General features: G+C 43.4%; 1 protein-coding gene across 15 annotated transcripts in view; it reads left to right on the plus strand.

The window, feature by feature from the left end:
* The first annotated feature begins 3,421 nt into the window (after positions 1-3,421).
* The window catches only part of NUB1 (negative regulator of ubiquitin like proteins 1), a 36,749-nt gene continuing 12,286 nt past the window's right edge, over positions 3,422-27,884 (plus strand). For 3 of the 15 annotated variants that reach the window (XM_055392421.2, XM_019031328.3, XM_055392428.2), the window contains exons 1-8: positions 3,455-3,592; positions 7,089-7,207; positions 10,808-10,975; positions 13,197-13,255; positions 14,594-14,664; positions 17,554-17,736; positions 17,917-18,008; positions 21,926-22,032. In XM_055392421.2, coding sequence (XP_055248396.1) covers positions 3,523-3,592; positions 7,089-7,207; positions 10,808-10,975; positions 13,197-13,255; positions 14,594-14,664; positions 17,554-17,736; positions 17,917-18,008; positions 21,926-22,032 — 869 coding nt within the window. In that variant the 5' untranslated portion in view covers positions 3,455-3,522. The other 12 variants (XM_055392427.2, XM_055392423.2, XM_055392430.2 and 9 more) reach the window with 9 other exon arrangements.

A 27,884-nucleotide genomic window follows, 5' to 3' on the forward strand; every position in this document is an offset into this window, starting at 1 on the left:
CTGTAGGCTTACCATCTGAGAAACCTCCATGGGAGGCCAGAATAACTTACTTCTTTTGCTTTTTTAAACTTAATTCCAGAAGACATCACATATGCATGACAAAGATAAAAGCACAAGTCTGCACCATTTCTGTGTTCTCAATAAATCTTATTGCCTAAAATATTAAGGAACGTTGAACTAAACATGTGTATTTTCTTTTAGCACATTAAAGATGCCATTCCATTGTCTTCTGGATTTATTGTTTCTGAAGTCAGCTGACAATCTTAAAAGGCAATGCATCTTTTCCCCGGCACCTTTTTTTTGTTTAATTAAATTAAATTAATTTTTTTTTTTGAGATGGAGTCTCAATCTGTTGCCCAGGCTGGAGTGCAATGGTGCAATCTTTGCTCACTGCAACCTGCATCTCCCACGTTCCAGCGATTCTCCTGCCTCAGCCTTCCAAGTAGCTGGGATGACAGGCGCCCTCCACCACAGCCAGCTAAGTTTTGTATTTTTAGTAGAGACGGGGTTTCACCATATTCGTCAAGCTCATCTCGAACTTCTGACCTCAGGTGATCCACCCGCCTCAGCCTCCCAAAGTGCTGGGATTACAAGCGTGAGCCACCGCACCTGGCCCTGGCACCTTTAAGATTTTATCTTTTTCCTTGGTTTTCAATGGTTCTACTAGAATGCACTGGGTGTGGCTGATTTTGTATTTATCCTGCTTAGGAGTCATAGAACTTACAGAATTTGTAATTTGATGTCTTTCATCAGTTTTGTGAAACTTGGACTCTTGGTTATTATCTTTTCAAATATTGTTTCTGCCCCCTTCTCTCTTTTTCTAGGAACCTGAATACCTGGTAGACCTTTTCATCATGTCCCATGTGTCTCTAATGCTTGTTTCTGTATTTTCCATTCTTTCCTTCTATGCTTCAGTTTGGATATTTTCTATTGATGTGCCTGCAGTTCACTAATCGTGTCTTTAGTTTTGTCTAACATCCAGAGTTCACAGCCTCATTGATTATACTTTTCACCTCTAGAGTTTTCATTTGATTTATTTTTATAGATTTCAATACTCAGGTGAAAATTTTCATCTTTTTCTCTGTTTTCTTGAAAATGTTCATCATAGTTATTTTAATCAGGCAACTCCAATATCTGACTCATCTGTGGGTCTGTTTCTATTGTCTTTTTCTTTTTTTATCTAGTAACTTTTTAATGAGATGCCAAATATAGCTTCTAAAAAGTTGTAGAGGCTTCAAATGTTATCATTCTCTCAGAAGGGTTTTTCCCTTTCCTCCACAAAACCAAAGAGAGGAGTGGCCAATAACCTTAATCCAATCAGGGACTGCATGGAGTGAAGGCTGGGCTGAGGTTCTGGTAGGGTTCAAGCTACCGTTGCCCTCCAGTTTCCAACTGGGAACATGGTGTAGGCTCTGCAGTAACCCACTTCCGCCACCACCCTAGCAGATCTCAGACTCGAATCTTTGTTTTGCAAGTCTATCAAAAACTTCTGCTTTCAGAGGCCTTCCATTTACATTTCAGTTTCTTGCCCCACACAAGCCTTGAATTCAGCAATTGTCCTTGGAATTTCCCCCTACGTCGCTGTGTTGGTTTTGTGTCCCCAGCAGTGGCCCTCTGTGGTCTGAAAGTCTAAATTCTCAGCCTCATGCTTGTATCCAGAACTGGCAAAAGCCCTCACACACCAATACAAGCCACTGCAGACATTAGCTCACCCCTTGAAAGTTCCTCATTCTCTGGAATATCAAGTCCCCCCATTCTTGCCTCAGCAGCTTTCACTGCCTTCAAACAGATGTTTTCTGACTTTGCTTTCTGGCTTTTCTAGTTGTTGTTAGTGGGAGCCTTGGTCTACTGCAAGCTGCTCCATCACACCTGAGCGTGGACATTCAATTTCCTGATGGTCTACTATGTAAATGTAAAAGTGAAACTATCTTTGTTACTCATCTCAGAGAAAGCCCTCAGAAAAAAATGTCAGAACAGATTCTGTTGTCCTTCTACCTTGCTGCAATTGCTACTGAGCAATCAATGGGCTTGTTCCTGATGTGCTAGAAGCCAACACCATGGCACTGGCTTTTGAGAAAAGAAAGGCTTTATTGTGAGTTGACAGTCAAGGAGACATGAGGAAACCCTCAGCTCCGTCTCCTTGAGCTGGGGGCTGGGTTGGGTTTTATAAGCATAGGGTAATGACGCATGATCGGATTAGATTTTGCGATAAGGTGATGCTGGGATGCTCATCTGACGGGACCCTGCCATGGGGTGACACCAGGGCTTGATCTGATTGCATTCTGGATCTCACCATGCAGTGAGATCCATTTCTTAATTCAGTCCCTGCTTTGATCTGAGCACTCAGGTTCCGCCCCTGGTTGCATGCTTGGTTCATCTGGGCATCCTCAGGTTACGTGCGAAACCTTCCATCTGGGAGTCCGTGCAACTGAAAAACAACTCACAACTTGGGTATATAAAAGGCGAATCAGATTGGTCTGGTGCGGTTATACAGTTGTTTAATATCCTTTTGTCAGAAGTCAAAATTACCACAAATTTAGATTAAAGATCTATTGGTTTTTATTGATTCATGAATCAGGATGGCATCTTCTCTAAAAATTTAGAAACGGTGCTCCAACGAGCTGGGCAGAGGAGGTGGGCTTTATACGTAGAAAAAGGCTAAAGAAAGCAGCAACAGGGAACGAAAAACGGATTGGTCACTGCAAGGTTACAGCAGTCCCCTCTCATCCACACACAGGTGGTATGTCCCAAGACCCACAGTGGATGCCTGAAACCTCGGATAGTACTGCACCCCATTTTATATACACACACATATATATAATATATATATACACACACTACATTTTTCCTATACATACGTACATACCTACGATAAAGTTTAATTTATTAGGCACAGTAAGAGATTAACAGCAATAACTGATAATAAAATAGAAGCGTCACTGTTGAGCACAGCCTTGGGAACAGGACCTTGGAAGTAGGCAGAGCTCCCTAGGTCTTGTGGTCCCTAGTGGCCGTGGACAGCATGGGGGAGGAAATTCCCGGGAAGCAGCCTAATTTCACCCCAGGGAAGCCCCTGGTGGGCTTGTGGAGGGCGGGGTGAAAAGCCGCTGGTTTAGGGAAGGGGTCCAGCCTAGGCTGAGGAATGAGATGCGGGTTGGGACGGTCCCGACCCTTCCCCCAGCCTCTTTCAAGGATTCTGGAGAAACAAAGCCAGGATCCATTTCCTCTTGATGGCTGGCAAACTGAGCCCGGGCGGGAAGTCCTGGAAGACTGAGCCTGGGGCGGCGTTGGACACCAACTCCCAGGTCCTCGCCCCACACGGCCACATCCTCGCCCAGCCCCGCCTCCACTTAGCTCCGCCCCGCCGCGGCTCCGCCCCGCCGTAACCACGCCCACACAACCGTATCCCCGCCCACAGCTGGCTTCGCCTTGGCCCCGCCCACAACCCTCTTTCCAAGCGGCGGCGGCGGCGGCGGCGCGAAGGCGGCAGCGGCGGCGGGGGCGGGGCTGGCCTCACCCGGAATGAAAACAAACGGCGGCCGCTGCCGCATCCGGGCACTCTGCTGGTTGCGGCGGGAGTGGCGTGGCGCAGGTGAGGACCCGGCGGCCGAGTGTCCCCGACCCCAGCCTCAGCAGCACTGCTTGGCGCCCCGGTTCCCGGTCCGACTGGGCACCTCTCCTGGCCCGGGGTGGAGCGGCCGCGGGGCGGGGGTGAGCAGCCATGCGTGGAGCTGGGCCGGGGCCGGGGCCGGGAGCGGCGGGCCGGGCTTCGGGACGCGCTGGCCGTTCGGGGCCCTTTGGTTTGCCCTGAGTTAGGCAGAGGTGTGGGGTATTTAAAAGAAAATATTGAGTGCATCGGTTTGGGGAGAGAAAGGAATAAATAAGTCTATAAAAAATTAGCCAAATGCTATACTTGAATCATAACACTCCGAGTATACCATTTGGGATTTATTTGCAATCAAAGCCAGATTTTCTTTGCTATTTAATGACAAGACACTTGATTTTCTCGAACCTTGACGACCTGATTCTATCATTCTCACCTCCTTCCCTTTTATTTTTAATCAAGAATCTTTCATTTTCTTAAGAAAAAATGAATGTGTCTTGACTAGATATAGTTGTGTTTCAACTATATATAATGTATACTTGAAAAGGTGTGGCTAAATGTAGCATTGATCGATTCATTACAAAAGTGAAAGTGAAATTTTTAAAGGATCGTTATAACGTTTCACTTTCTGCTTGGACCACGGAGTGATATTAATGAGTTTCGTCTTTTCTTAGTTACAATGTGAAACATTGTATGGCATGCATGAAACTTTTTCAGTTCTCATTTCAGTTAAAATTAAAAACTGACTTATTAAACTTGACTTAAAATATGTCACCACTTTGTTGTCTATAACTGAAGTTTCTTAAGTTTCAAGACAGTGGTTTAATTTTTTTTTTAACATTAAATCTTATTCGGTGTAACCCTGGAGCTCTTGTTTGCTCCCTGGAGTGTCTGACACGCACTAGGTTTGTAACACTCCTTCGTCCTTCTGTCAAGTGGTGGCTTGGATGGCATCTTTTAAAAAAATTTTTATTTGTTTATTTTTTTAGTAGAGACGGGGTTTCACCATGTTGACCAGGCTGGTCTTGAACTCCTGACCTCAGGTGATCCACTGGCCTCGGCCTCCCAAGTGCTGGGATTACAGGTGTGAGCCACCGCGCCCGGCCTTGGATGGCATCTCTGAGTACCGCATCAGCCTTTCAAATTGCTTGGCTCCAGTAACCAGCCTGTGAAATTACTGTCCGCCAGTGGGGAGACAGTAGGGTTGCTGTGATATTTTATTCAGAATTTCTGAAGATTCATGAGTAGTATGTAAAGTAGTTTTTAAAGTTATTTGTGTTTGAAAAGCTAACGCTCTAAGTACTAATATGCTTTGCTGTGATAAGCCGTTTGTCAGTGCTTGAAAAATGGAGGATTCTCCCATGGGCCACCCAGGTTGCACACAGCAGCCTCCTTGGCTGTGTTATTCCTTCCTCTCTTTTCTCCTCCCTGTCCTGATTAACCTAATTCTTGTTCCCGCACTGACATAAAATAGATTTGAACTTTCTTTTAAAAAATATTTGTTTATGAAATACACAAGCTACCAAAGTTTTCAAAGATTTCAAAGTTGTGTGAATTGGGTTTGGGGGGATGTGGAATACTGGCCCTCAATAGAAAAAAGAAATTTATCTTGGTAATATTAACTCATATTTTTTCCACTCTCTAGAACTTGTCTTCATCATTCAGGGGCTAAGAACATTTTTCTTTACTTATTGCTTGTCTGATTTGGGAAACCTTAAAGCGCTGTGCTACACCTGCCAGCTGCCTTACATCTCAGCCGCCTCACTCACCTTTGAATTTGCTGTGCTAGTATGGGATGAGTAGACAGCTCCATCGCGGCACATACTTCTCTGGGAGAGAGAAGTTACATACCTGGAACAGGCAAGCAGCAAGGGACTCCATGACGGAAGTTGAGAGTCCAGTGTTGTGGGTGGAAGTTGTGCTCGTTAAGATGCTGCCTAATTTTGTGTCTTTGCCTGAGTCATGGTACAAACTCCGGGCCCTAGTTTTCTCAGCTGTAAAATGATCCGATCAGTGTTAGATTTGAATAGTAGGGCCGGGCGCGGTGGCTCAGGCCTGTAATCCCAGCACTTTGGGAGGCCGAGGCGGGCGGATCACAAGGTCAGGAGATTGAGACCATCCTGGCCAACGTGGTGAAACCCCGTCTCTACTAAAAATACAAAAAATCAGCCGGGCGTGGTGGCGGGCCCCTGTAGTCCCAGCTACTGGGGAGGCTGAGGCAGGAGAATGGCGTGAACCCGGGAGGCGGAGCTTGCAGTGAGCCGAGATTGTACCACTGCACTCTAGCCTGGGCGACAGATTGAGACTCCCTCTCAAAAAAAAAAAAAAAAAAAAAAAGTAGATGTGCTGTTAGGCTGTTAATCAGAAAATATGCAAAATTTTCCTAGTATTGTAATCTTTTTAATTTAAAAAATTCTGACATAGAAAATATTTATATATTTATTATTATTTTGAGATGGAGTCTCACTCTGTTGCCCACGCTGGAGTGCAGTGGTGCCATCTCGGCTCACTACAACCTCTGCCTCCTGGATTCAAGCGATTCTCCTGCCTCAGTCTCCCGAGTAGTTGGGATTACAGGTACCTGCCACCACGCCCGGCTAATTGTTCATTTTTTTTTTTTTTTTTTTTTTTTTTTTTTTAGTAGAGATAGGGCTTCACCATGTTGACCAGGCTGGTGTCGAACTCCTGACCGCAGCTCCTGAACTCAGCCTCCCAAAGTGCTGGGGTTACAGGCCTGAGCCACCACACCCATCCGAAAATATTTATTATCGATAGTTTACAGTTCAAGCAAGCTTTTCTTTATATTTAACTACCAGGATGGTTGGCCTTTTGTTTTATGTTAAACTAGCCAAAGTATGAGAGAATTTACAAGCTCACGCCTGTAATCCCAGCGTTTTGAGACCAAGGTGGGTGGATCACTTGAGGTCAGGAATTCGAGACCAGCCTGGCCAACATGGCGAAACCCCGTCTCTACTAAAAATATGAAAATTAGCTGGGCATGGTAGCGCATGCCTGTAATCCTAGTGACTAGGGAGGCTGATGCAGGAGAATTGCTTGAACCCAGGGGGCAGAGGTTGCAGTGAGCCGAGATCGCACCGCTGCACTCCAGCCTCGGCAACAGAGCGAGACTCCGTCTCAAAAAAAAAAAAAGAAGTTCGCGACTCGAGGGATTTATCTTTCTCTTATTTTCTCTTTTCTCTTAGATAAGAGAATAGCAGATTAAGAAATAGAAACATGTAATAATCCTTGCTACATATTAGCAACTTTGAAATACATATTTTATATATGTAATATATATAATTGAACATATGTTTCTATATATATTTTTAGAGAAGTCTGGAGCTCATTTAAACCATAGTAATTTATATTTAATGACAGAGGAAGGGAGCTTTGCTTACCCAACAAAACACCTTAACGTGTAGGTAAGTTATTAACATTTTAAAATGCGATGTGGAGTTTTATTAATGTATTGTTTTGCTTTCAGGGATGGCACAGAAGAAATATCTTCAAGCAAAATTGACCCAGTTTTTAAGGGAAGACAGGATTCAACTTTGGAAACCTCCATATACAGATGAAAATAAAAAAGTTGGTTTGGCATTAAAGGTATTTTTCTTTTAAGACATCAATAATTAGCAGCATTATAAATCTCCTTGGTAAAGAAGATTCTGAATTGTCAGACATGACCATATAAACTTTTGGCATAACCAAAAGCATTAGTGGTGAGCGGGTACCCACTTTTTACTAGGAACTGACAACCTTATTTTTGTTCATTAATATTTTATTCACATGAGGATGTTATCTAATTTTTCAGGCATATATTTTTAATACCATCACAGGATTACACAACATTATTTATCTGGAACTCATTTTGACCCGTTAGTGCAACAGTATTGGTGCCAGTAAGTAATTGCATTGTGTGTTCAAAGTGACAGTGTCTTGGCTCATTCTCGGTCCTCCTTGCTATCATCATCTGCTCTGAAACAATTGCTCCTTTTTCCCCCAGTTTTTTTGATGCTATCACTATCAGTGTTCATTTTTCCAAAATAGGTTTTTTTCTAACAGTTGTATCTCAGTTTTTCATGGCATCATCAGAAATGATATTGTATGTAAGTGATGTTTCTAGAAACTGAAGTCTGCTTGCTTTTCTAAGCAGAGAAACAGTACTCATTTTTGCCAGAAATCTATCATACTGGAATTTCCTAGCATGTACTTCTCTGCTCTCAGTCAGAGTATCCTGAACATGATGTAACATTTATCAGGGACTAAGGATTGTCATGAGGCATTAAATTGCTCTGTGTTGTGACATAATGATGTGCTTGGGAGGTGACAAACTGTATTAGGGTCCTAGTTCTTCTGTTTCTTCTGTTCCAGGCAGGTCTCACTTTTTCTTTGCAACCCACCTTCTGACCTTGCTTCTGAATTTATTGTTACAGTCTCTTGGTTTAGAAACTAGGTGTGGCATAAAGGAAAAATATTTGACCTTTGTCCCTGGTTCCTGGCAGAGCCAAAACTCTTGGGATTTCCTACGTGGTAAGCATGATAGGAGCAACCTTTGTGCTCATGAGGCTTGGTTGCCCCTAGATAGCTTCAGGATGGGGCTGGTCACCAAAAGTACCAAGCCGTGATTAGACACTTGAAACTTTCCACCCTCCCCTCCAACCTCTGGGAAGGGGAGATTGAGCTGATGACTAATACTAATGGTCAGTGATTTAATCAGGCCTGCATAATGAAACTTCCATACAAACCCCTAAATGACAGATTTTGGACAGCTTCCAAATTGGTGAACACATCCACATGTCGGGATGTACACCCCCAACTCCATGGGACAGAGGCTTCTATGCTCAGGACCCTTCCAGACCTTGCCTTAGTACCTGTTCATGTGAATGGTTATTTGTATCCTTTGTAATGAACTATATTCGTAAGTATACCATTTTCTGGAGTTCTGTGAGTTGTTCTAGCAAATCATGGAACCTGAAGGGGGTGCTTGTGTGAACCCTCGACTTTGTAGCTAAGTCAGACAAAAGTATGGGTAACCTGGGGACCAGATACTTGGTAACTGGTATCTGAAGTTAGGGCTTTTTTGTGGACTGAGCCCTTAAACCTGTGGAGTCTAACGCTAACTCTGGGTAGTTAGTGTCAGAATTGAATCGTAGGACTTCCAGTTGGTGTCAGAATTGGCTGGTGACAGGAGGAAGAAAGAACTCCTCACTAGTTAGGTTTTCTAGAAAATTATAGAAAGTTTTTAAAAAAGTATTTATAATATATATTCTAGGTTTTAAAAAGTATGTATATAAATACAAAAATATAAAGAATGTATTTTTAAAATATGGTAAACATCATTAACATAGGTATATTCTTCCTCTTTTCCTACGTAACTATTAAAAAAATGTATTGCTGGACACAGTGGCGCATGCCTGTAGTCCCAGCTACTCAGGAGGCTAAGGCAGGAGGATCACTTGAACCCGGGAGTTGGAGACTGTAGTATGCTATGGTCCTACCTGTGAATAGCCTCTGCACTACAGCCTGGGCAACGTAGTGAGACCCTGTCTCTAAAAGAAAAAAAAAGTATATATAGGTTTATGTTACTTACAAAATTTTTTTTTCCTTTTTTTTTGAGACAAGGTCTTGGTCTGTTGCCCAGGCTGGAGTGCAATGGCATGGCCGTAGTTCATTGCAGCCTCAAACTCCTGGGCTCAAGTGATTCTCCCACCCCAGCCTTGGGAGTAGCTGGGACTACAGGTGCATGCCACCATGCCTGGCTAATATATTTTTATTTTTGTAGAGACGGGGTTTCACTTTGTTGCCCAGGTTGGTCTTGAAGTCCTGGGCTTGAGCAGTCCTCTCACCTTGCCTTCCAAAGTGCTGGGATTACAGGCATGAGCCATCGCGCCCAATTTATACTCATATCTATAAAGTTTTCCAACTTCACTTTTATCATGAACATCTCTTCTGTCATAAATTTATGCTTACACCATAATTTTTACGTACTATATGGTATTACGTTATGAATTTAATGAAACCTTGACCTTTACGGTTTTTTGAAGTGTTTACTGTTTTATGAGATGTTTAATGAAACATTAACCTCACATGCAGATACAGATTGAGAGGAGTATCCCGTAACTGAAATATTTGGGACTGGAAGTGTTTTTGGATTTTGGAATGTTTGCTTTATACCTACTAGTTGGGCATCCTAATCTGAAAATTCAAAATTCAAAATACTTCAGTGTGCATTTCCTTTGAGCATCTCCAGATGCTGAATTTTGGCGATTTCAGATTCTTAGATTAGAGATACTCATCTGGATTCTTTTGGGGAGGAACCGTAATGACTTTGCTCTCAGTAATAACTGGTTCCCATCCTTTCTTGAGCCCTTTCAATCTTCTTTTTTTTCTCAATTCTAAAGCTCTCCCTTACAAATAGTTTTACAACTAGTACCCATGATTCACAGATTTTCATTAAGAGAATTGTTTAAGTCCAACTTGATTTGTTCTCACAAGTTTGAAAAATTGGAATATTTTCTGGGTTTTTTTTTCATTTTCCCCTCCAGTGGAGTTGAACAGTTCACTATACTTTTTAAATAGATCACAGTCACATAAGTCATAGCCCACCCTTTTCTTCCCCTTAGAAGATTCTCTATTATTATTATTTTACTATTTGTAGGTAGAAAACATTTATCAAATAAATGTTTTTGTTTTTTGCTTTTTGCTTTTTTTTTTTTTTTTTTTTTAGACGGAGTCTTGCTCTGTCACCCAGGGTAGAGTACAGTGGCACAATCTTGGCTCACTGCAGCCTCTGCCTCCTGGGTTCAAGCGATTCTTCTGCCTCAGCCCCCCAAGTAGCTGGGTCTACAGGCACACGCCACCATGCCCAGCTAATTTTTGTATTTAAGTAGTTATGGGGTTTCACCATGTTGGCCAGGCTGGTCCCAAACTCATCACCTCAAGTGATGCACCTGCCTCGGCCTCCCAAAGTGCTGGGATTACAGGCATGAGCCACCGCGCCCAGTCTCAAATAAGTGTTTTCACTTTTTCCTGGGCTCTCTAAACTCCACACCTCTCAAGATGTCAAGCCACAGTGTGGACTGCAGTGTAACGGGGCGACCTCCACTCATCAGAGTTGATGGCCTTAGAGTCTTTCATGCCCTTTTCTATATTTTACCTTTTTTTTTTTAAGTCAGTATTGCATTTTTTGATTTTTCTTGATAGGACCTTGCTAAGCAGTACTCTGACAGACTAGAATGCTGTGAAAATGAAGTAGAAAAGGTAATAGAAGAAATACGTTGCAAGGCAATTGAGCGTGGAACAGGAAATGACAATTATAGAACAACGGGAATTGCTACAATCGAGGTGTTTTTACCACCAAGACTAAAAAAAGTGAGTAATTTCCCTAAATTTGAATAGGCACTAATGTCTGGTTAGTGATGAGATCAAATAAATTGTTGTTGTTTGGAAAGTTACAATCCAAAGTCAGAATTCTTTTAAGTGACTTTACATATTGTTAAATATGTAAGTGTTTACATATTGATAAATTGTTATTTATCAACTTGAAAGTCAATGTTACAAATTCTTAAACTGGAACATTCCCAAGGTAGGCTTTTAGAGACCCTCTTGGGCTTCTAAAATGCCACAGAGCTGTATGTCACATTCTGATCCTTTCTAGAGTGTGAACGTTGAGAAATAATGGGGAATAAAGGATTCCCAAGTTTCCTAGAAGCCTGTGCAGGAGGACACAGCACAGAAGGCTTCATCCTTTTCCTGTTCCAGTAGAGGTCAGAGGGCAGTCTGCTGAGTGCTCTCAAGCAGGGCCGAGGAGATCTGGGTGGGGTCACCTCCTCTCATTGCCATGGCCAGGTAGTTTGCATCTAGAAATGTCACTGTGGCAAGGCACCCAGAGCCTCTTGGGACTGATCGGTGCCAGCACTCTCAGAAGAAATAAGAGCATAGGCTTCAGCCCTACTGGGTCTGTGGTTTTTCTCCTCATGTGTGGAGACAAGAGATCGTAGAAATAAAGACACAAGACAAAGAGACAGAAGAAAAGACAGATGGGCCCGGAGGACCACTACCACCTAGGCGCGGAAACCGGCAGTGGCCCCGAATGCCTGGCTGTGCTGTTATTTATTGGATACAAGGCAGAAGGGGCAGGGTAAGGACTGTGAGTCATCTCCAGTGATTGATAAGGTCACAGGAGTCATGTGTCCACCGGACAGGGGGCCTTTCCCTTGTAGGTAGACGAGGCAGAGAGAGAGGACAGCTTACGTCATTATTTCTTCTATGCTCTTCTCAGAAAGATCAAAGACATTAATACTTTCACTAATTCTGGTGCTGCTATCTAGAAGGCGGAGCCAGGTGTACAGAGCGGAACATGAAAGTGAAACAGGAGCGGGACCACTGAGGCACAGCGTCACAGGGAGACGTTTAGGCCTCTGGATGGCTGTGGGCGGGCCTGACTAATATCAGGCCTTCCACAAGAGGTGGTGGAGCAGAGTCTTCTCTAACTACCCCAGGGAGAGGCTCCCTTTCCCGGTCTGCTAAGTAACAGGTGCCTTCCCAGGTACCGGCGCTACCGCCAGACCAAGGTCTGCTAAGTAACGGGGGCCTTCCCAGGCACTGGAGTTACCGCTAGACCAGGGAGCCCTCTAGTGGCCCTGTCCGGGCATAACAGAGGGCTCACACTTGTCTTCTGGTCACTTCTCACTGTGTCCCTTCAGCTCCTATCTCTGTGTGGCCTGGTTTTTCGTAGGTTATAATTGTAGAACAAAGATTATTGTAATATTGAAATAAAGAGTAATACTACAAACTAATAATGATATTCATATATAATCATATCTATAATCTATTTCTAGTGTAACTATTCTTATTCTATATATTTTCTTTATTATACTGGAACAATTTGTGCCCTCGGTCTCTTGCCTTGGCACCTGGGTGGCTTGCCGCCCACATATATATTAATATGTAAAACCTCATACATGAATGGTCATAGCAACACTATTCAGTAGCTGAGAGATGGAAATAGTCCAAATGTCCATCAACAGATGAAGGGATAGATAAATATGGTCTATTCATATGATGGAAAACTGTTCACAATGCAAAGGAATGAAGTGCTGATGTGTCCACAGCGTGGGTGCACCTGAAAACATGATGCTCAGGGAAGAAGCCAGACACAAAAGGCCACGTACTGCACGATCCCATTTATATGAAATGTCTGGAATAGGCAAATCTGTAGCAGCAGAAAATGGATTAGTGGTTGCCAGGGGCTGGGGGGCAAAGGGGAGGGAATGGGGTGCAGGCCATGGTGTTTCTTTGAGGGATGGTGGAAATGTTCTGAAATGTTAAAGACGTCCAGCTGTGTGAGACGGCCCCTCTGAGCAGCCCTGCCTGGTGGTGCCACGCTGCCGCCCCCTTGAGGACGTGCAGGTCATAGGGTCAACCTGTGCTGGGTTATGTTCAGTAGACTTCTAGGCAGGCAGCATTTTAGTTCTTAATGGTGAACTAAGTTTATATCCTCTGCCGTCAGCTTTTCTGATTTCACAGGGTAATCTCTCCAAAATGTGTTAAATTCAAGTACATTTTACTTTATTTGTCTTATTTTTAACAGGATAGGAAAAACTTGTTGGAGACCCGATTGCACATCACTGGCAGAGAACTGAGGTCCAAGTAAGTATCTGTGTGCTCTGTGTCCTAGGTGCTCTGGGCCTTTTTACATTGGCTCATTTGATCCTCTGTGAGCGTCCTCTTAAGATAGGTAGGGCAGGTATTATCTTCATTTTATAAAAGAGAAAATTGAGGCTTTGAGGTTGAAGGACTTATTAGAGCTGTCACTGGTAGGTAAGTGACAAAGTGAGGACTCAAGACTTGCAAACACGATTTCCTGGTGTAACTTCCGCGCAGGTGGGAACTCCATGCCTATCATATGGTAGGCACTTGGTGCATGTTTGAGTGAATGAGTGAGTGATATAAGCAGGAGACACCTGGTACTCACTAGCTCATTAGTTTTGAATTACTATTTTTTTTCCCTAATGTACTAATAGCTTGCTGTGACCTTCAGCACGGTGTTTTATCTGATTTCAGGCTGTTGGCCCATCTGTAAAACACACACACACACACACACACACACACACGTCTGCCACATACTAGTGAAATCCTAACTTTGAGATCTGGTGGGTTATTTCATCTCCTTGTATGTTTTAAAATGGTGTTTGGAGCACCCCCAGGGCTAGCTAGCGGGTGTACTTCTTCAGCTGATTTTTCTCATTTCCTTCTTTGGTCTACATCAGGGCTGTTAGGGGTGGATTCAGGAAGTGGCATTCAACACACATGCGTAGAAGATCCTGTGGATCAGCCCCCGTTATGGGCTTCTCCAGGGAGACCACAGAAGGTATAGGTAGATTTTCTCCGGATGTGCAACTAGGGCTTCCTGTTCACATGGATCTACGGCGCTGTGGTCTCCACTGCCTGAGGAAACAAGCAGTAAAACGGAAAGTTTAAAAAGGACCTTGTCTCCTACAGTTTCAAATAGCCGTCTAGTAAGATGGCTTTATTGTGGTGTTTGTGAGTCAGTCAGTTGAAATCCTGCGTGTTTCTGATAAAATGGATAAAAGAGCTATCATGATTAAAGCCTTCTTTTAAAAAATATTTATTTTTTAGAGACAGGATCTTGCTCTGTCACCCAAGCTGAAGCACAGTGGCATGAATATAGCTCATTGCAACCTCAAACTCAGGGTTCAAGCAATCCTCCTACCCAAACCTCCCAATCAGCTAGGGCCACAGGCATGGGCTACCAGGCCTGGCTAATTTAAAAAAATTTTTTTAGAGATAGGATCTCTCTGTTGCCCAGGCTGGTCTTGAATTCCTGGGCTCAAGCCATCCTCCCACCTCGGCCTCCCAGGGTGTTGGGATTACAGGCGTGAGCCACCGGGCCTGGCTAATGTCTTTTTAATGGATAATACATTACAATTTTGTTTTCCTACAGTTTTCACTGGTTTTATTTTACAGAATAGCTGAAACCTTTGGACTTCAAGAAAATTATATCAAAATTGTCATAAATAAGAAGCAACTACAACTAGGTATGTATGGTAAAGTATGCATAATTTTTTAATGAACCAAATATAGAAATAATGACTTCCCTTTTTTTCTCACTGTCTTTTCAAAAATTTGTAGCTTTATTTCATTTATAATCCAAAAGTGATTTCGAAGTTTACTAAAATAAAAATGTAAAGCAGAAAATAGCTTTTCCAATAAATATTTACTGTCTGCTCTATGATAGTGGGAAGAAAGACACTCATTACAGCTTAGATAAAATGTTAGAGAATGAAATGTAAGGTGTGCTGAGTGTAAGATGCCAGTTCCAGCAAATTCTTCTTGAAGGAGAAGAGCTACGGCTGTGTCAGGACAGTGGGGAGGCCATGGTGGCGTGCGTTCCAGACTGAGAGCCTTATGTCAGAGCACTATGGTGTGAATTTGAGGAACTGAGGAAGGTCCAGTGTGGCTGTGTCTGGAGAGTGAGGGGAGGGGAGTGCTTTTTAAGGATGGAGGGGCAAGCAGAGGCCACATTGTGAATTCCCAGGAGACATTTGGCATTGTCTGGAGACATTTTTGGTGCTTATAACTTGGTGACGGGGGAGGTTGTGCTGCTGTCATTTAGTGGGTGGAGGCTAGGGATGCTGCTGAACGTGCAATGCCCAAAACAGGCCCCACAACAAAGACTTGCCCAGTCCAAGATGTCAGTAGCGCAGCTGTTGGGAAACAAGAAACTAGATGACCTTCCTCAGTGTTAGTACATTTCTCCTAAGATAAATGGGAAGACATCTGTGCTGTGGAGTGATACACAATTCTGTTTGTGTTTTAGAAAGGTCACGCAGTAGGGGAATGTATTTGAAGGTGGCATGAGTTGACTTGGGGAGACCAGTTAGCTATTGCAGCCATCCATACAAGCACTGTAGCCCATTGGTTTCCAGTGCGTTCCTGTAGCCTTGAGAATGAAGTCCACATTTCTTAGCTTGATCTAAGATAGCCCTTCACAGCTCACCCTAGCCTTGCTTTCCAGCGTCATCTCTAGCAATTTCCCATTGTCTATTTTAGATGTCATGGATATCTTTTCACTGTTGCCTCATCCCTCTGTTAATTCTGTTTGTGGCATCCTTCATTGGACAGAAATCCTTGATTTTGATGTCATCAAATCCATTGCCTATGGTTTGTGTTTTGTTGAAGTCCTTTCCCTAACCCCAGGGCCACAAGGATAGTCTACATTTTCTTGAATATTAGCTTAATCTATAAGAGGTCTTCAGTCTGTCCAGAGTCCCCCTTTCTATATAAAGTCTAAGGGTTCCTTTATTTTTCTTCCTATATAATTCATTAAATAGTCTGTCTTTTCCCTGCTGATTGGTGGTGACCCTTTTTGGGGGGCCCTGTTTCTATATTTTCTGTTCTTCCTACTCACCTGTGGTGTTTTTTATTACTGTGGCTTTGTTGCAGTCTTAAAATCTGGTGACCTCCCCCCACCCTTGCTTTTTTTTTTTTTTTTAATCAAGATGGCTTAACCACTGGTGGACCTTTATTTTGTGTGTTAATGTTAGAAAGGTTGTCATATTTCTCAAAAGAAAAAAATCCAGCTAGTTTTCCAGAAATGTGTTCACATTTGTGTTTTTTAGTTCACAATATTATTTTGTTATTTTAAAATCTGTTTGCATCTACGTTTACCCTTTTTTATTTTGTTTATTTGCATCTTTGACATAATTTTTGTTAGATTTGTGTATTTGGCTAATTTATTCATGGAACCAGCTTTTGATTTTGTTACTGTTTTTTTTCATTCTGTTTCACTGATTTCTGCCCTTTATTTCTAATTTATATATGAGGAAACTGAGTCTTAGAAGATAGGTAGTTTATTCAGGGCCACAGAGTTAAAATGGTAGATGGAGCCCATGGTCTTTGCTTTTATTTATTTATTTAGATATAGGGTCTCTGTCTGTCACCCAGGCTGAAGTGTGGTGGTGCGATTGCAGCTCACTGCAGCCTCCACCTCCCAGGTGCAAGCGATCCTCCCACCTCAGCTTCCCACTGAGTAGCTGGACCACAGGTGCGTACCACCATGCCAGGCTAATGTTTAATTTTCTGTGGAGACAGGGTCCACTGTGTTGCCCAGGCTGGTCTTGAACTCCGGGGCTCAAGTGATCCACCTGCCTCAGCCTGCCAAAGTACTGAGATTACAGGTGTGAACCACCACGCCCTGCTGGTCTTTGCTTTTAACCGTGACAGACTGCAGTACAGCTTCTTGTTTGTAGCTGTGAATTGGCTTTATTATTTTTTCAACTAGAGGGTAGGAGAGGTGTGTTATACTTTCTCCTTTTCCATTTATATTGTCTAGCACAGTGTTCTCCCTGTAGTAGATTATCAAATATTTGTTGCTTTGATCTGGTCTTAGGCTGAGAATAAAGAAGATTAGAAAAGATGAATTTAGTTGATTCTATTGTCGCTAGCTGATTTTAACCACTGCTTAACAGTGACATAGTTACAACCAAATGTAGGCATATTTTTACCAATTATGTGGCGTGATGGTATGCAGGATTAAGAATTCCATTTTGTCCAGGAGCGAGGGCTGATGTCTGTAACCCAGCACTTTGTGAGGCTGAGGTGAGAGGATCGCTTGAGCCCAGGAGTTCAAGACAAGCCTGGGCAGCATAGTGAGACTCCATCACTGCGAAAAATACAAAAATTAACTGGGTGTGGTGGCATGGGCCTGTAGTCCCAGCTCCTCAGGAGGCTGAGGTGCAAGACTTGCTTGAGCCCAGGAGATGAAGGCTGCGGGGAGCCATGATCGTGTCACTGCACTCCAGCCTGGGTGACAGAGTGAGACCTTGTCTCAAAAATAAAAACAATTCCATTTAACATAGAAAATGGACTGTTACCTGGTAAGCTTAATGGCTTTTTAAAATAATAGGCAATTCTGATTTTTATAGGGAAAACCCTTGAAGAACAAGGCGTGGCTCACAATGTGAAAGCGATGGTGCTTGAACTAAAACAGTCTGAAGAGGATGCGAGGAAAAACTTCCAGTTAGAGGAAGAGGAACAAAATGAGGCCAAACTCAAAGAAAAACAAATTCAGAGGACCAAGAGAGGACTAGAAATACTGGCAAAGAGAGGTACCCAGAGCTCTGGGCTTGTCACCCACTCAGCTGCTTGGGGGCAGCACTGGATCACACAGTTGGGGGATCATGGCTCTCACTGAGTCTCACCTCAACAGTCTAACATTTTTAAGGCTGTCATCATCATAACTGTTTAACATTGAGTTCATGGAGGTCCTTTTGGTTTTGTTACAGCAGCAGAGACAGTGGTGGATCCAGAAATGACACCGTACTTAGACATAGCTAACCAGACAGGCAGATCAATCAGAATTCCCCCATCAGAAAGAAAAGTAAGTACTATGAGAAATGTGTGGCCTGTTCTTAGATTTGTTGTCAGGGCAGAGGTGGTTTTTTAGTTACTTTATGTTGGAAGTGTTGTAAAGGGTTGGAAACAGTGCTCCATCTCCAGCTTTGTAAACAGAAAATGTCACCACGTGGTGAGCACTGGCATCCAGTAGGCCTCACCCTGTGCTTTTCAGTGCATTAGTACAAAATGTCATGTCTCACTGTCCTGGAGCAGTGACTTTCCACATACCTGAGGACACGACCCACTGCCTTCAGTGCATGCGGCTTCCTGTGGCAGTGCTTTACATTTAGTTTATTTTACTAGAGAACCTTGTCCCCTAAGGGATGGATCAGAATAGGGGCAGGGAAACTGTGTCGTTTGGGAAAAGTCCACAGGTGATTCTGACTTCTCTCCCCTGTTTCCTCATACTCTTTCCCTGTTCTATAATTTGGAATAGGTAGGCGGAGGTTTAATCTTAAACATATCTGTGGGTTTTTTGTTTGTTTGTTTTTTGTTTTTGAGACGGAGTTTTGCTCTTGTTGCTCAGGCTGGAGTGCAATGGCTCAATCTCAGCTTACCATAACCTCCGCCTCCCGGGTTCAAGTGATTCTCCTGCCTCAGCCTCCTGAGTAGCTGGGATTACAGGCACGTGCCACCATGGATGGCTAATTTTGTATTTTTAGTAGAGACAGGGTTTCTCCATGTTGGTCAGGCTAGTCTTGAACTCCCGACCTCAGGTGATTTGCCCACCTTGGCCTCCCAAACTGCTGGGATTACAGGCGTGAGCCACGGAACTCTGCCGTGTTTTTGTTTTTTTAAGACACAGGGTCTTGCCCTGTCACCCAGGCTGGAGTACAGTGGCACCATCATAGCTCACTGCAGCCTTAACCTCCTGGGCTTGAGCGATCCTCCCGCCTCAGCCTTCTGGGTAGCTGGGACTACAGGTACACACCACCATGTCCGGCTAATTTTTTTTTTTTTTTTGAGATGGAGTCTCGCTCTGTTGCCATTCTCCTGCTTCAGCCTGCTGGGTAGCTGGGATTATAGGCACGCACCACCACGCCTGGCTAACTTTTGTATTTTTAGTGGAGACGGGGTTTTGCCATGTTGACCAGGCTGGTCTTGAACTCCTGACCTCAGATGATCCGCCCGCCTCGGCCTCCCGAAGTTCTGGGATTACAGGCCTGAGCCACTGCACCCAGCCCCATGGGGGCCTCTACAGCAGCATTCTGGAACTTGGACTCTAAGATCAATCTCTGAGAAAGGGTTCAGTAGCTTCTTATAATGAATGACTATGGGTCAAATTAATTTTAATTTTTCTGTTTTTAAGGGACGGTTTTGAGTAGGCTTCATTCTATGAGTTACTCTGTTTAAAATTAAAGATTAAAGGTTTTTTTTTTTTTTTTCCTTGAAAAGGAGTCTTACTCTGTTGCCCAGGCTGGAGTGCAGTGGTGCAATCTCAGCTCACTGCAGCCTTCGCCTCCCTGGTTCAAGCAATTCTTCTGCCTCAGCCTCCCGAGTAGCTGGGAGTACAGGTGTGCCCCACCATGCCTGGCTAATTTTTGTATTTTTAGTAGAGACGGGGTTTTGCCATGTTGGCCAGACTGTTCTTGAACTCCTGACCTCAGGTGATCCACCCACCTCGGCCTCCCAAAGTGCTGGGATTACAGGCGTGAGCCACCGCCCCCGGCCGGATTAAAGTTGTTTTCATAACAGAACTGTGGATCAGTGTTAGAGTTATCAGTAGATTGATGTTTGTCTTTTTTGTGTGTGTGTGAGGCAGAGTCTCGCTCTGTCATCAGGCTAGAGTGCAGTGGCACAATCTTGGCTCACTGCAATCTCCGCCTCCCGGGTTCCAGTGATTCTCCTGCCTCAGCCTCCTGAGTAGCTGGGACTACAGTGCACGCCACCACGCCCAGCTAATTTTTGTATTTTTAGTAGAGACGGGGTTTCACCATGTTGGCCAGATGGTCTCAATCTCTTGACCTCGTGATCCGCCTGCCTCGGCCTCCCAAAGTGCTGGGATTACAGGCGTGAGCCATGTGCCCGGCCAATGTTTGTCTTTTGAAAATGATGATTACTTGCCCACTGCTCTCTTACATTGAATGACGACATCCAGATCTTTTTGGAAAACCTTTATCACAGGGGTTCCCACCCCACAGGCTGCAGATGGGTACCAGTCCGTGGCCTGATAGGAACTGGGCCACACAGCAGGTGAGCAGCAGGCAAGTGAGCGTCACCGCCTGAGCTCCGCCTCCTGTCAGATCAGCGGCGGCATTAGAGTCTCAGGAGCATGAACCCTATTGTGAACTGCGCATGCGAGGGATCTAGGCTGTGCACTCCTGATGAGAATCTAATGCCTGATGACCTGAGGTAGAACGTTTTCACCCTGAAACCATCTGCCTTCCTCCCTGTCCATGGAAAAATTGTCTTCCATGAAAGCAGTCCCTAGTGCCAAAAGGTTGGGACTGCTGCTTTATCAGACTGAATTATGTGAACATTTAAATTGAAAAATCTAATGAACTTAAAAAAATTTTGGATCACCTTTTAAAAATTGTTTTGGGGCCAGGCGCGGTGGCTCACGCCTGTAATCCCAGCACTTTGGGAGGCCGAGGTGGGTGGATCACGAGATCAGGAGATCGAGACCATCCTGGCTAACACAATGAAACCCCATCTCTACTAAAAATACAAAAAAATTAGCCAGGCGTGGTGGTGGGCGCCTGTAGTCCCAGGTACTCGGGAGGCTGAGGTGGAAGAATGGTGTGAACTCGGGAGGCAGAGCTTGCAGTGAGCCGAGATCATGCCATTGCACTCCAGCCTGGGCGACAGAGTGAGACTCTGTCTCAAAAAATAAAATAAAATAAAAAAATTTGTTTTGGAAATACTAAAGTTGACAAACAACTTCTGAAAAAACTAGATGATTAAGAATAGAAAGTGAGGCCGGGCACGGTGGCTCATGCCTGTAATCCCAGCACTTTGGGAGGCCGAGGTGGGCAGATCACGAGGTCAGGAGATCGAGACCATCCTGGCTAACACGGTGAAACCCCGTCTCTACTAAAAATACAAAAAAAAAAAAATTAGCCGGGCATGGTGGTGGGCGCCTGTAGTCCCAGCTACTCGGGAGGCTGAGGCAGGAGAATGGCGTGAACCCGGGAGGTGGAGCTTGCAGTGAGTCGAGATCGCACCACTGCACTCCAGCCTGGGTGACAGAGCGAGACTCTGTCTCAAAAAAAAAAAGAATAGAAAGTGAAATGAATGCCCTTTTTAAAGATACAAGCAGCCGGGCACTGTGGCTCACGCCTGTAATCCCAGCATTTTGGGAGGCCAAGGCGGCACATCACCTGAGGTCGGGAGTTCGAGACCAGCCTGGCCAACATGGTGAAACCCCATCTCTACTAAAAATACAAAATTAGCCGGGCATGGTGGCTCATGCCTGTAGTCCTAGCTGCTCGGCAGGCTGAGGCAGGAGAATCGCTTGAACCCAGGAGGCAGAGGTTGCAGTGACCTGAGATCGTACCACTGCCCTCCAGCCTGGACGACAGAATGAGACTCCATCTCAAAAAAATAAAATAAGTAAAATAAAAATGATACAAGCATTACTGGCTGCTTTTTAATATGTTTAGTCTGAATAGAATATTAGAAGTAGAATCCAGATCAGTGGATACGAAAATAAACTAATGAAAGCAAAGGGCCAAGTGCTGGTTAGGATTGTATCAGCTATAATAAATGAAATGTTTGGCTTCAGTTTTTAAATGAAATAAAGCTTTAATTAATTATATTTTTCTTAATTTTGGCTTTTAGATTGAGTTATGATCTTGTTTTCGTTTTTTTACTTTGTTTTTAAAAAAGTAATATGCTTTTAATATAATTTGCCTTATTATATTTTAAAGTGATGTTTTTTAAATTTGTATTTTTTCCTAGGCCCTTATGTTAGCTATGGGATATCATGAGAAGGGCAGAGCTTTCCTGAAAAGAAAAGAATATGGAATAGCCTTGCCATGCCTGTTGGACGCTGACAAATATTTCTGGTAGGTGCTTTTGTACTTGGTGAACACCAGCTTTAAGGAAGATGGCCCAGACTATACAGAACACCCTGCCATGCCCTTGAGACTGCAGACTTTCATCTACGACAGTGGTTAATGTAAAAGAGTAGTTATGGTGTAAACTGGTGAATTTCTTCTTCCCTTTGTATTTCTAATTGACCTTTCCTCCCTGTAAAGAAAAGAATTTTCAAGCAGGTAGGATATCCTCTCTTCTTCTGTACATGTGCTATGTTGCTAGTCGGAACTTTCCATTATAAAGTTTCCTGTCAGCTTTTCACCTAATGGTTTTGGGGTAGTATTGATGATTATTCCTCAAATCCGTTGTTTAAGAGCTGTATAATGGTGATATTATTCCTTCTGCACTTATTATTATTTTTTTTGAGACAGAGTCTCACTCTGTCACCCAGGCTGGAGTGCAGTGGCATGATCTCAGCTCACTGCAACTTCCATCTCCTGGGCTCAAGTGATCCTCCCACCTCAGCCTCCCAAGTAGCTGGGATCACAGGTGCACATCACCACAGGTGCACATCACCATGCCCAGATAATTTTTTTGTATTTGTTGTAGAGATGAGGTTTCACTATGTTGCCCATGCTAGTCTCAAACGCCTGGGCTCAAGTGATCCACCCACCACAGCCTCTCAAAGTGCTGGTATTACAGGTGTGAGCCGCTGTGTCGGCCTTTTTTTTTTTTTTTTTTCTAATTATACAGATGGGGTCTCCCTGTGTTGCTCAGGCTGATCTTGAACTCCTGGACTCATGTGATCCTCCCGCCTTGGCCTCCCAAAGTGCTGGGATTACAGGTGTGAGCCACCGCACCCAGCCTCCCTTCTGCATTTATTGCTAGAATTCTGAAAAATTTGTTTTTGCTCATCAGTTATTTTATATGTGGAGGTACAATTTGTATAGGAAAGTTAGAATAAAATACTTTGTTTCTTTCTCCTTATTTTCTTGTTTTCAGAATAAATGAGTTGCTTCACTATCACCCTCCAAAGGTGACCAGAGAGGTTTCTTTTTCTTTTCATTTTCTTAAGTGTCATTATTAACTCATGGATTTAAAACATTTGATGTGTTCCAAACTTCAGTGCTTAAATTGGTCATGTTGGCTGGCAGGCAGCCCATGTTTTTTTGACCTGACCCTGCTAGTCTTTGCAGTCTCTGATTTCTGGAATCCAAAGGTACTCCAGGCTCATCTTGGGCATTTAATGCCCAGACCAGGAATCAGCAATTTCCCAAGGAGTCCTGGTTCCTCTTCATGGGAAATGGTACTAAGAGACTGTGATGCAGACATATTCAACATTTGAAAAGTAGACTTGATTTTTTGAAAATGGTCAAAAGTTAACAAATTTAGTGTTAACTTCTTTTCTGTTTTGGTGTATTCCCAAGATAATACTGTATACTCCCAGAAGATGAATGCAAATATTTATAGTTTTCCATTGGTCAGTGCCTTTGGGTTCTAAGTGAACAAGTCCCAACTTTAACGTACACAAAGAAGGAATTGGGAGGCGAGGGGCCGGGCTGGGAATAGTGAGAATGAGGGCTGGTTTGTGCTTCTGGGGTCTCTGTCTCTGCCTCTTTCTGGATGTCAGTTTCATTCTCTTCTGCAAACAGTGTAGGGTAAACAGGCTTTAAATTAGGTCCTAAAAGTTTAGGTAAATTTTTCATTCCCTTCCATAGTTGTTTCTAATTTTTTATTATGGAAAATTTCAAATAGACATAAAAATAAAAATTAGTATAATGAGCTTCCATATACACTCATAACTGAGCTTCCGCAGTTATAAAGACATGGTTGATCTTCATACATCTGTGTGAGTCTCTCTCAATCTTTTTATCCTGGACAAATCCTTGAAATAATTTTTAGGTCTCAGGGAACCACTGAATACAAATTTGGCTACATCTTCAGTTCATGGTACATTAACATGTCCAGTAAGTAGTAGGTATAATAATGAAATAATAATTAACAATGTCTTTCTAAGTAGAGAAAGTTATTTTTTTTTCTGGGCATCTGTTTATCCTGGGCATCTATTTATCCTGGCCAACTTGTTAGCATATTTGTGTGTGTGTGTGATTTCTCCCTTTTCATAAAGGAAATCAGCAGTAATGTAAGCCAAATAGAATGCAGATGGAGGAAACTTCAGTTTTTCCATTTGATTTTTCCCCCTAACTTCTCCAAGTAAGCTAGAAGTTTTGTCACAACTTCCTACCATATGTCTTGGAGTATGGTATGTAGTATGACCAAGAATAGTTTCTTTCCCCAAATTGTATGAAACAGTGACTTCCTGGCAGTGCAGAACGGTGACCCTGAGGTAGGGAAACATGAGGGGAGCTCAGTGGCTGGAGAAGTTTCAGGTTACGGGGCAGGGAGGGCAAACCCAGGCAGAGCCTTGTGTTCCCTGGAGTTAAAGAGATGGAGCTGGGCTTGCAGGAGGCCAAGGAGGTGAGAGGAGCAAGCTGCCAGAGAGAGGGTGTCAGAGAGCTTCAGAGGAGCCCTCTGAGTCTTCTGCTCAGTAATGATCAGCACATGTGTGTGAGGAAACAGCCCAGGGCTGGGCAAGGTACCACATGAAAGAAGCAGGGAATAATCCTCCGAGTTCACAGAAGGCCAGGAATAGTTTATGTTCCCACCAGCCAGAGTGGAGGATTTGGTAGTCACAGGGCGTCAAATAGAGTCTTCAGAAGGGTGTTGCCTCAGCACTAGGGCATAATTTGGTTTCACTTAACAAAGCTTAAAAGCTAGTCCTGAACAGTACCCTTACCGTTTTCAAATAAGTGCATCCCTAACAAAGCTCAATAATTTAGCAATTCAAAAATATCCAGTATCCACTGAAAAATTAGCAGGCATGCAAAGAAACAAGCAAATGTAACCTATAACAAGCAGAAAAATCAGTCAGTAGCAACAGATCCAGAAGTGACACAGAAGATAGAATTAGTAGACAAGGACATTAAAACAGTGACTGTAATCCATCTGCTGAAGAAGGCAGAGGAACAACTGAACATGTCAGATAAAGACATGGGAGACATTCAGAAGACCCACATTAGAATGTAAGAGATGAAAAGTACAACATCCAAGATGAAAAGTGCATTAGGTGGGATGAACTGCAGAATAGACACTATAGAAGAGAAGATTAGTTAAATGTTACGTAAGGCAATAGAAACTATCTGAGAAAACAGAGAAAAGGCTGAAAAAAAAAATGAACAGAGCATCTGCAAGCTGTGGAACAATTTCAGGCGGCCTAAAATGCGTGTAATTGGAGTCCCTGGAAAGGCAGGCATGTGGGACAGAAACAATACTTGAAGAAAAAAATGGCCATAATATTTCCCAGTTTGATGAAAACTATAAACCCCCAGATGCAATGACTTTAATGACCCCAAGTACAAGAAATATCAGAAAAAAACTACACTATAGCACACTATAATCCAATTCCCTAAAACCAGCAATGAAATTGAAAATGACTTTTTAGCTAACCTTTCTTGAAAAAAGTTAGGTAAGTTTGGCTTTTTTTTTTATTTTATTTTTTTCAGACGGAGTCTCACTCTGTCACCCAGGCTGTAGTGCAGTGACTCAATCTTGGCTTACTGCAATCTCCGCCCACTGTAACCTCTGCCTCCTGGGTTCAAGCGATTCTCCTGCCTCAGCCTCTCAAGTAGCTGGGATTACAGGTGCCCACTACCACTCCCGACTAATTTTTGTATTTTTAGTAGAGACGGGGATTCACTATGTTGGCCAGGCTGGTCTTGACCTCCTGACGTCAGGTGATCCGTCCGCCTCAGCCCCCCAAAGTGCTGGGATTACAGGTGTGAACCATCGCGCCCGGCCTAAAATTTTCATGTTAAATAAAGAAATATTAATTTCAAGAAAGGTAAGCCTGGCCGGGCGCGGTGGCTCACGCCTGTAATCCCAACACTATGGGAGGCCGAGGCAGGCTGATCACGAGGTCAGGAGATCAGACCATCCTGGCTAACAGGGCGAAACCCCGTCTCTACTAAAAATACAAAAAATTAGCCGGGCGTGGTGGCAGGCGCCTGTAGTCCCAGCTACTTGAGAGGCTGAGGCAGGAGAATGGCAGGAACCCGGGAGGCGGAGCTTGCAGTGAGCCGAGATTGCGCCACTGCACTCCAGCCTGGAGGAGACAGCGAGACTCCGTCTCAAAAAAACAAAAAACAAAAAACAAAAAATTTGAACTGTAAGACAAACATAATAAATTTCTGTTAAATAACCGACTTAAGCTCAAATAGGATTTAATTTTTGTTGTTGTTGTTTTTGAGATGGAGTCTCGCTCTGTCGCCCACGCTGGAGTGCAATGGCATGATCTGGGCTCACTGCAACCTCCGCCTCCTGGGTTCAAGCAATTCTCCCACCTCAGCCTCCCGAGTAGCTGGGATTACAGGCACCCGCCATCATGCCCAGCTAATTTTTGTAGAAATGGGGTTTCACCATGTTGGCCAGGCTGGTCTTGACCTTCTGACCTCAGGTGATCTGCCCGCCTCGGCCTCCCAAAGTGCTGGGATAACAGGCGTGAGCCACTGTGCCTGGCCAGGATTTAATTTTTTGAAAGCTAGGCTCAGTAGATTTTATTTAAATAAATATTGTACGTTTATTTTAATATTGTCAGCACGAAAATGTAACAGTGTTGAATATTAATGCTACTAAAATTGTAAACCAAAGCAATGTTAATAAAAGTATACTCTAAATGAAATTTTTTATTTTTATAATTTTTTTTTTTTTTTTCGTTAGAGACAGAGTCTCTATGTTGCTCAGGCTGGTCTCAAACTCCTGGGTTCAAGTGATTTTCCTGCCTCGGCCTCCCAAAGTGCTGGGATTACAGGTGTGAGCCACCACACCCAGCCTTCTAAATGCAATTTATACCAGGCTTTAAGAAACCACTTTTCCCCAAGCAAATGATCAGGTTTAAATATAGTTTTATATATAATAATAAGTGTTGATTTCTCAAAACTAAAAGGATGACATGTACCCCTCTAATATGAGACCTCTGCTTTGGGTTTTTTGTGTGTTTGTTCATTTTGTTGGTTTTCTTCTCTTTTTTTTTTTTTTTGGCTGCACAAATAAATACTCGATCCTGGGTCAAACTTGAGATAACTGCATATTGATTTTATTTTTAACTGACATGAGGCCATTTCTGCCCACGCTCTTGATGCTTAGTAAAACATGAACGAGCCTGTTAAAGCAACATGCAGGAGATGGAGAAGTTCGGCCGCATGCCCATTGCTTTCCTGCGAGTGGCAGGAGAGTCTTCTGTCACAGGGACCAGAATGTGCCCAGAGGCAGGAAATCTCACCACCACTGTGAGATCAGACCACAATCCACAAAGCGCTGCTGTTTCTCTCAAAGGCAGGTTCTCAGGCTGAGCCGTAGATCTGGAGAAAGCACCCCTCACCCAGCTCCACATCTGTGTGTCTGCGTGCACGCGTGTGTAAAACATGGTGTATGTGTTCTCAAACATCCACGAAATTAGAAATGTTGAGAGAGATGAAAATCAATATAAAAATACTGCTGTGATACATTTTTCTTGCCGCACCCACAACTGGACTGTGTACATGGGCCCTCTTTAGGAGACTACTGTTTTAAAGAGTAAATGACAAAATTAAAGTCCTTTTTTTTTTTTATTCCATGCATATTTTGATAGGCAGGACAGGAAGCTTGAGGCCATGTGGATTTTGTAGTTTTATACAAGAGCATTCTTATTTTTAGTAGAACACCAATGAAGACAAAGAGATAAAACCTTGTTCATATACAATGTGTGGTTCCAAATGTTCTTATTGAAGACTTGAGACCTAGATTGGCATTAGGAATTTTTAATGTAATCATAACTTAAAATTAG

Source organism: Gorilla gorilla, chromosome 6 (genome assembly GCF_029281585.2).
Source record: "Gorilla gorilla gorilla isolate KB3781 chromosome 6, NHGRI_mGorGor1-v2.1_pri, whole genome shotgun sequence".
Lineage (NCBI taxonomy): Eukaryota > Metazoa > Chordata > Mammalia > Primates > Hominidae > Gorilla > Gorilla gorilla.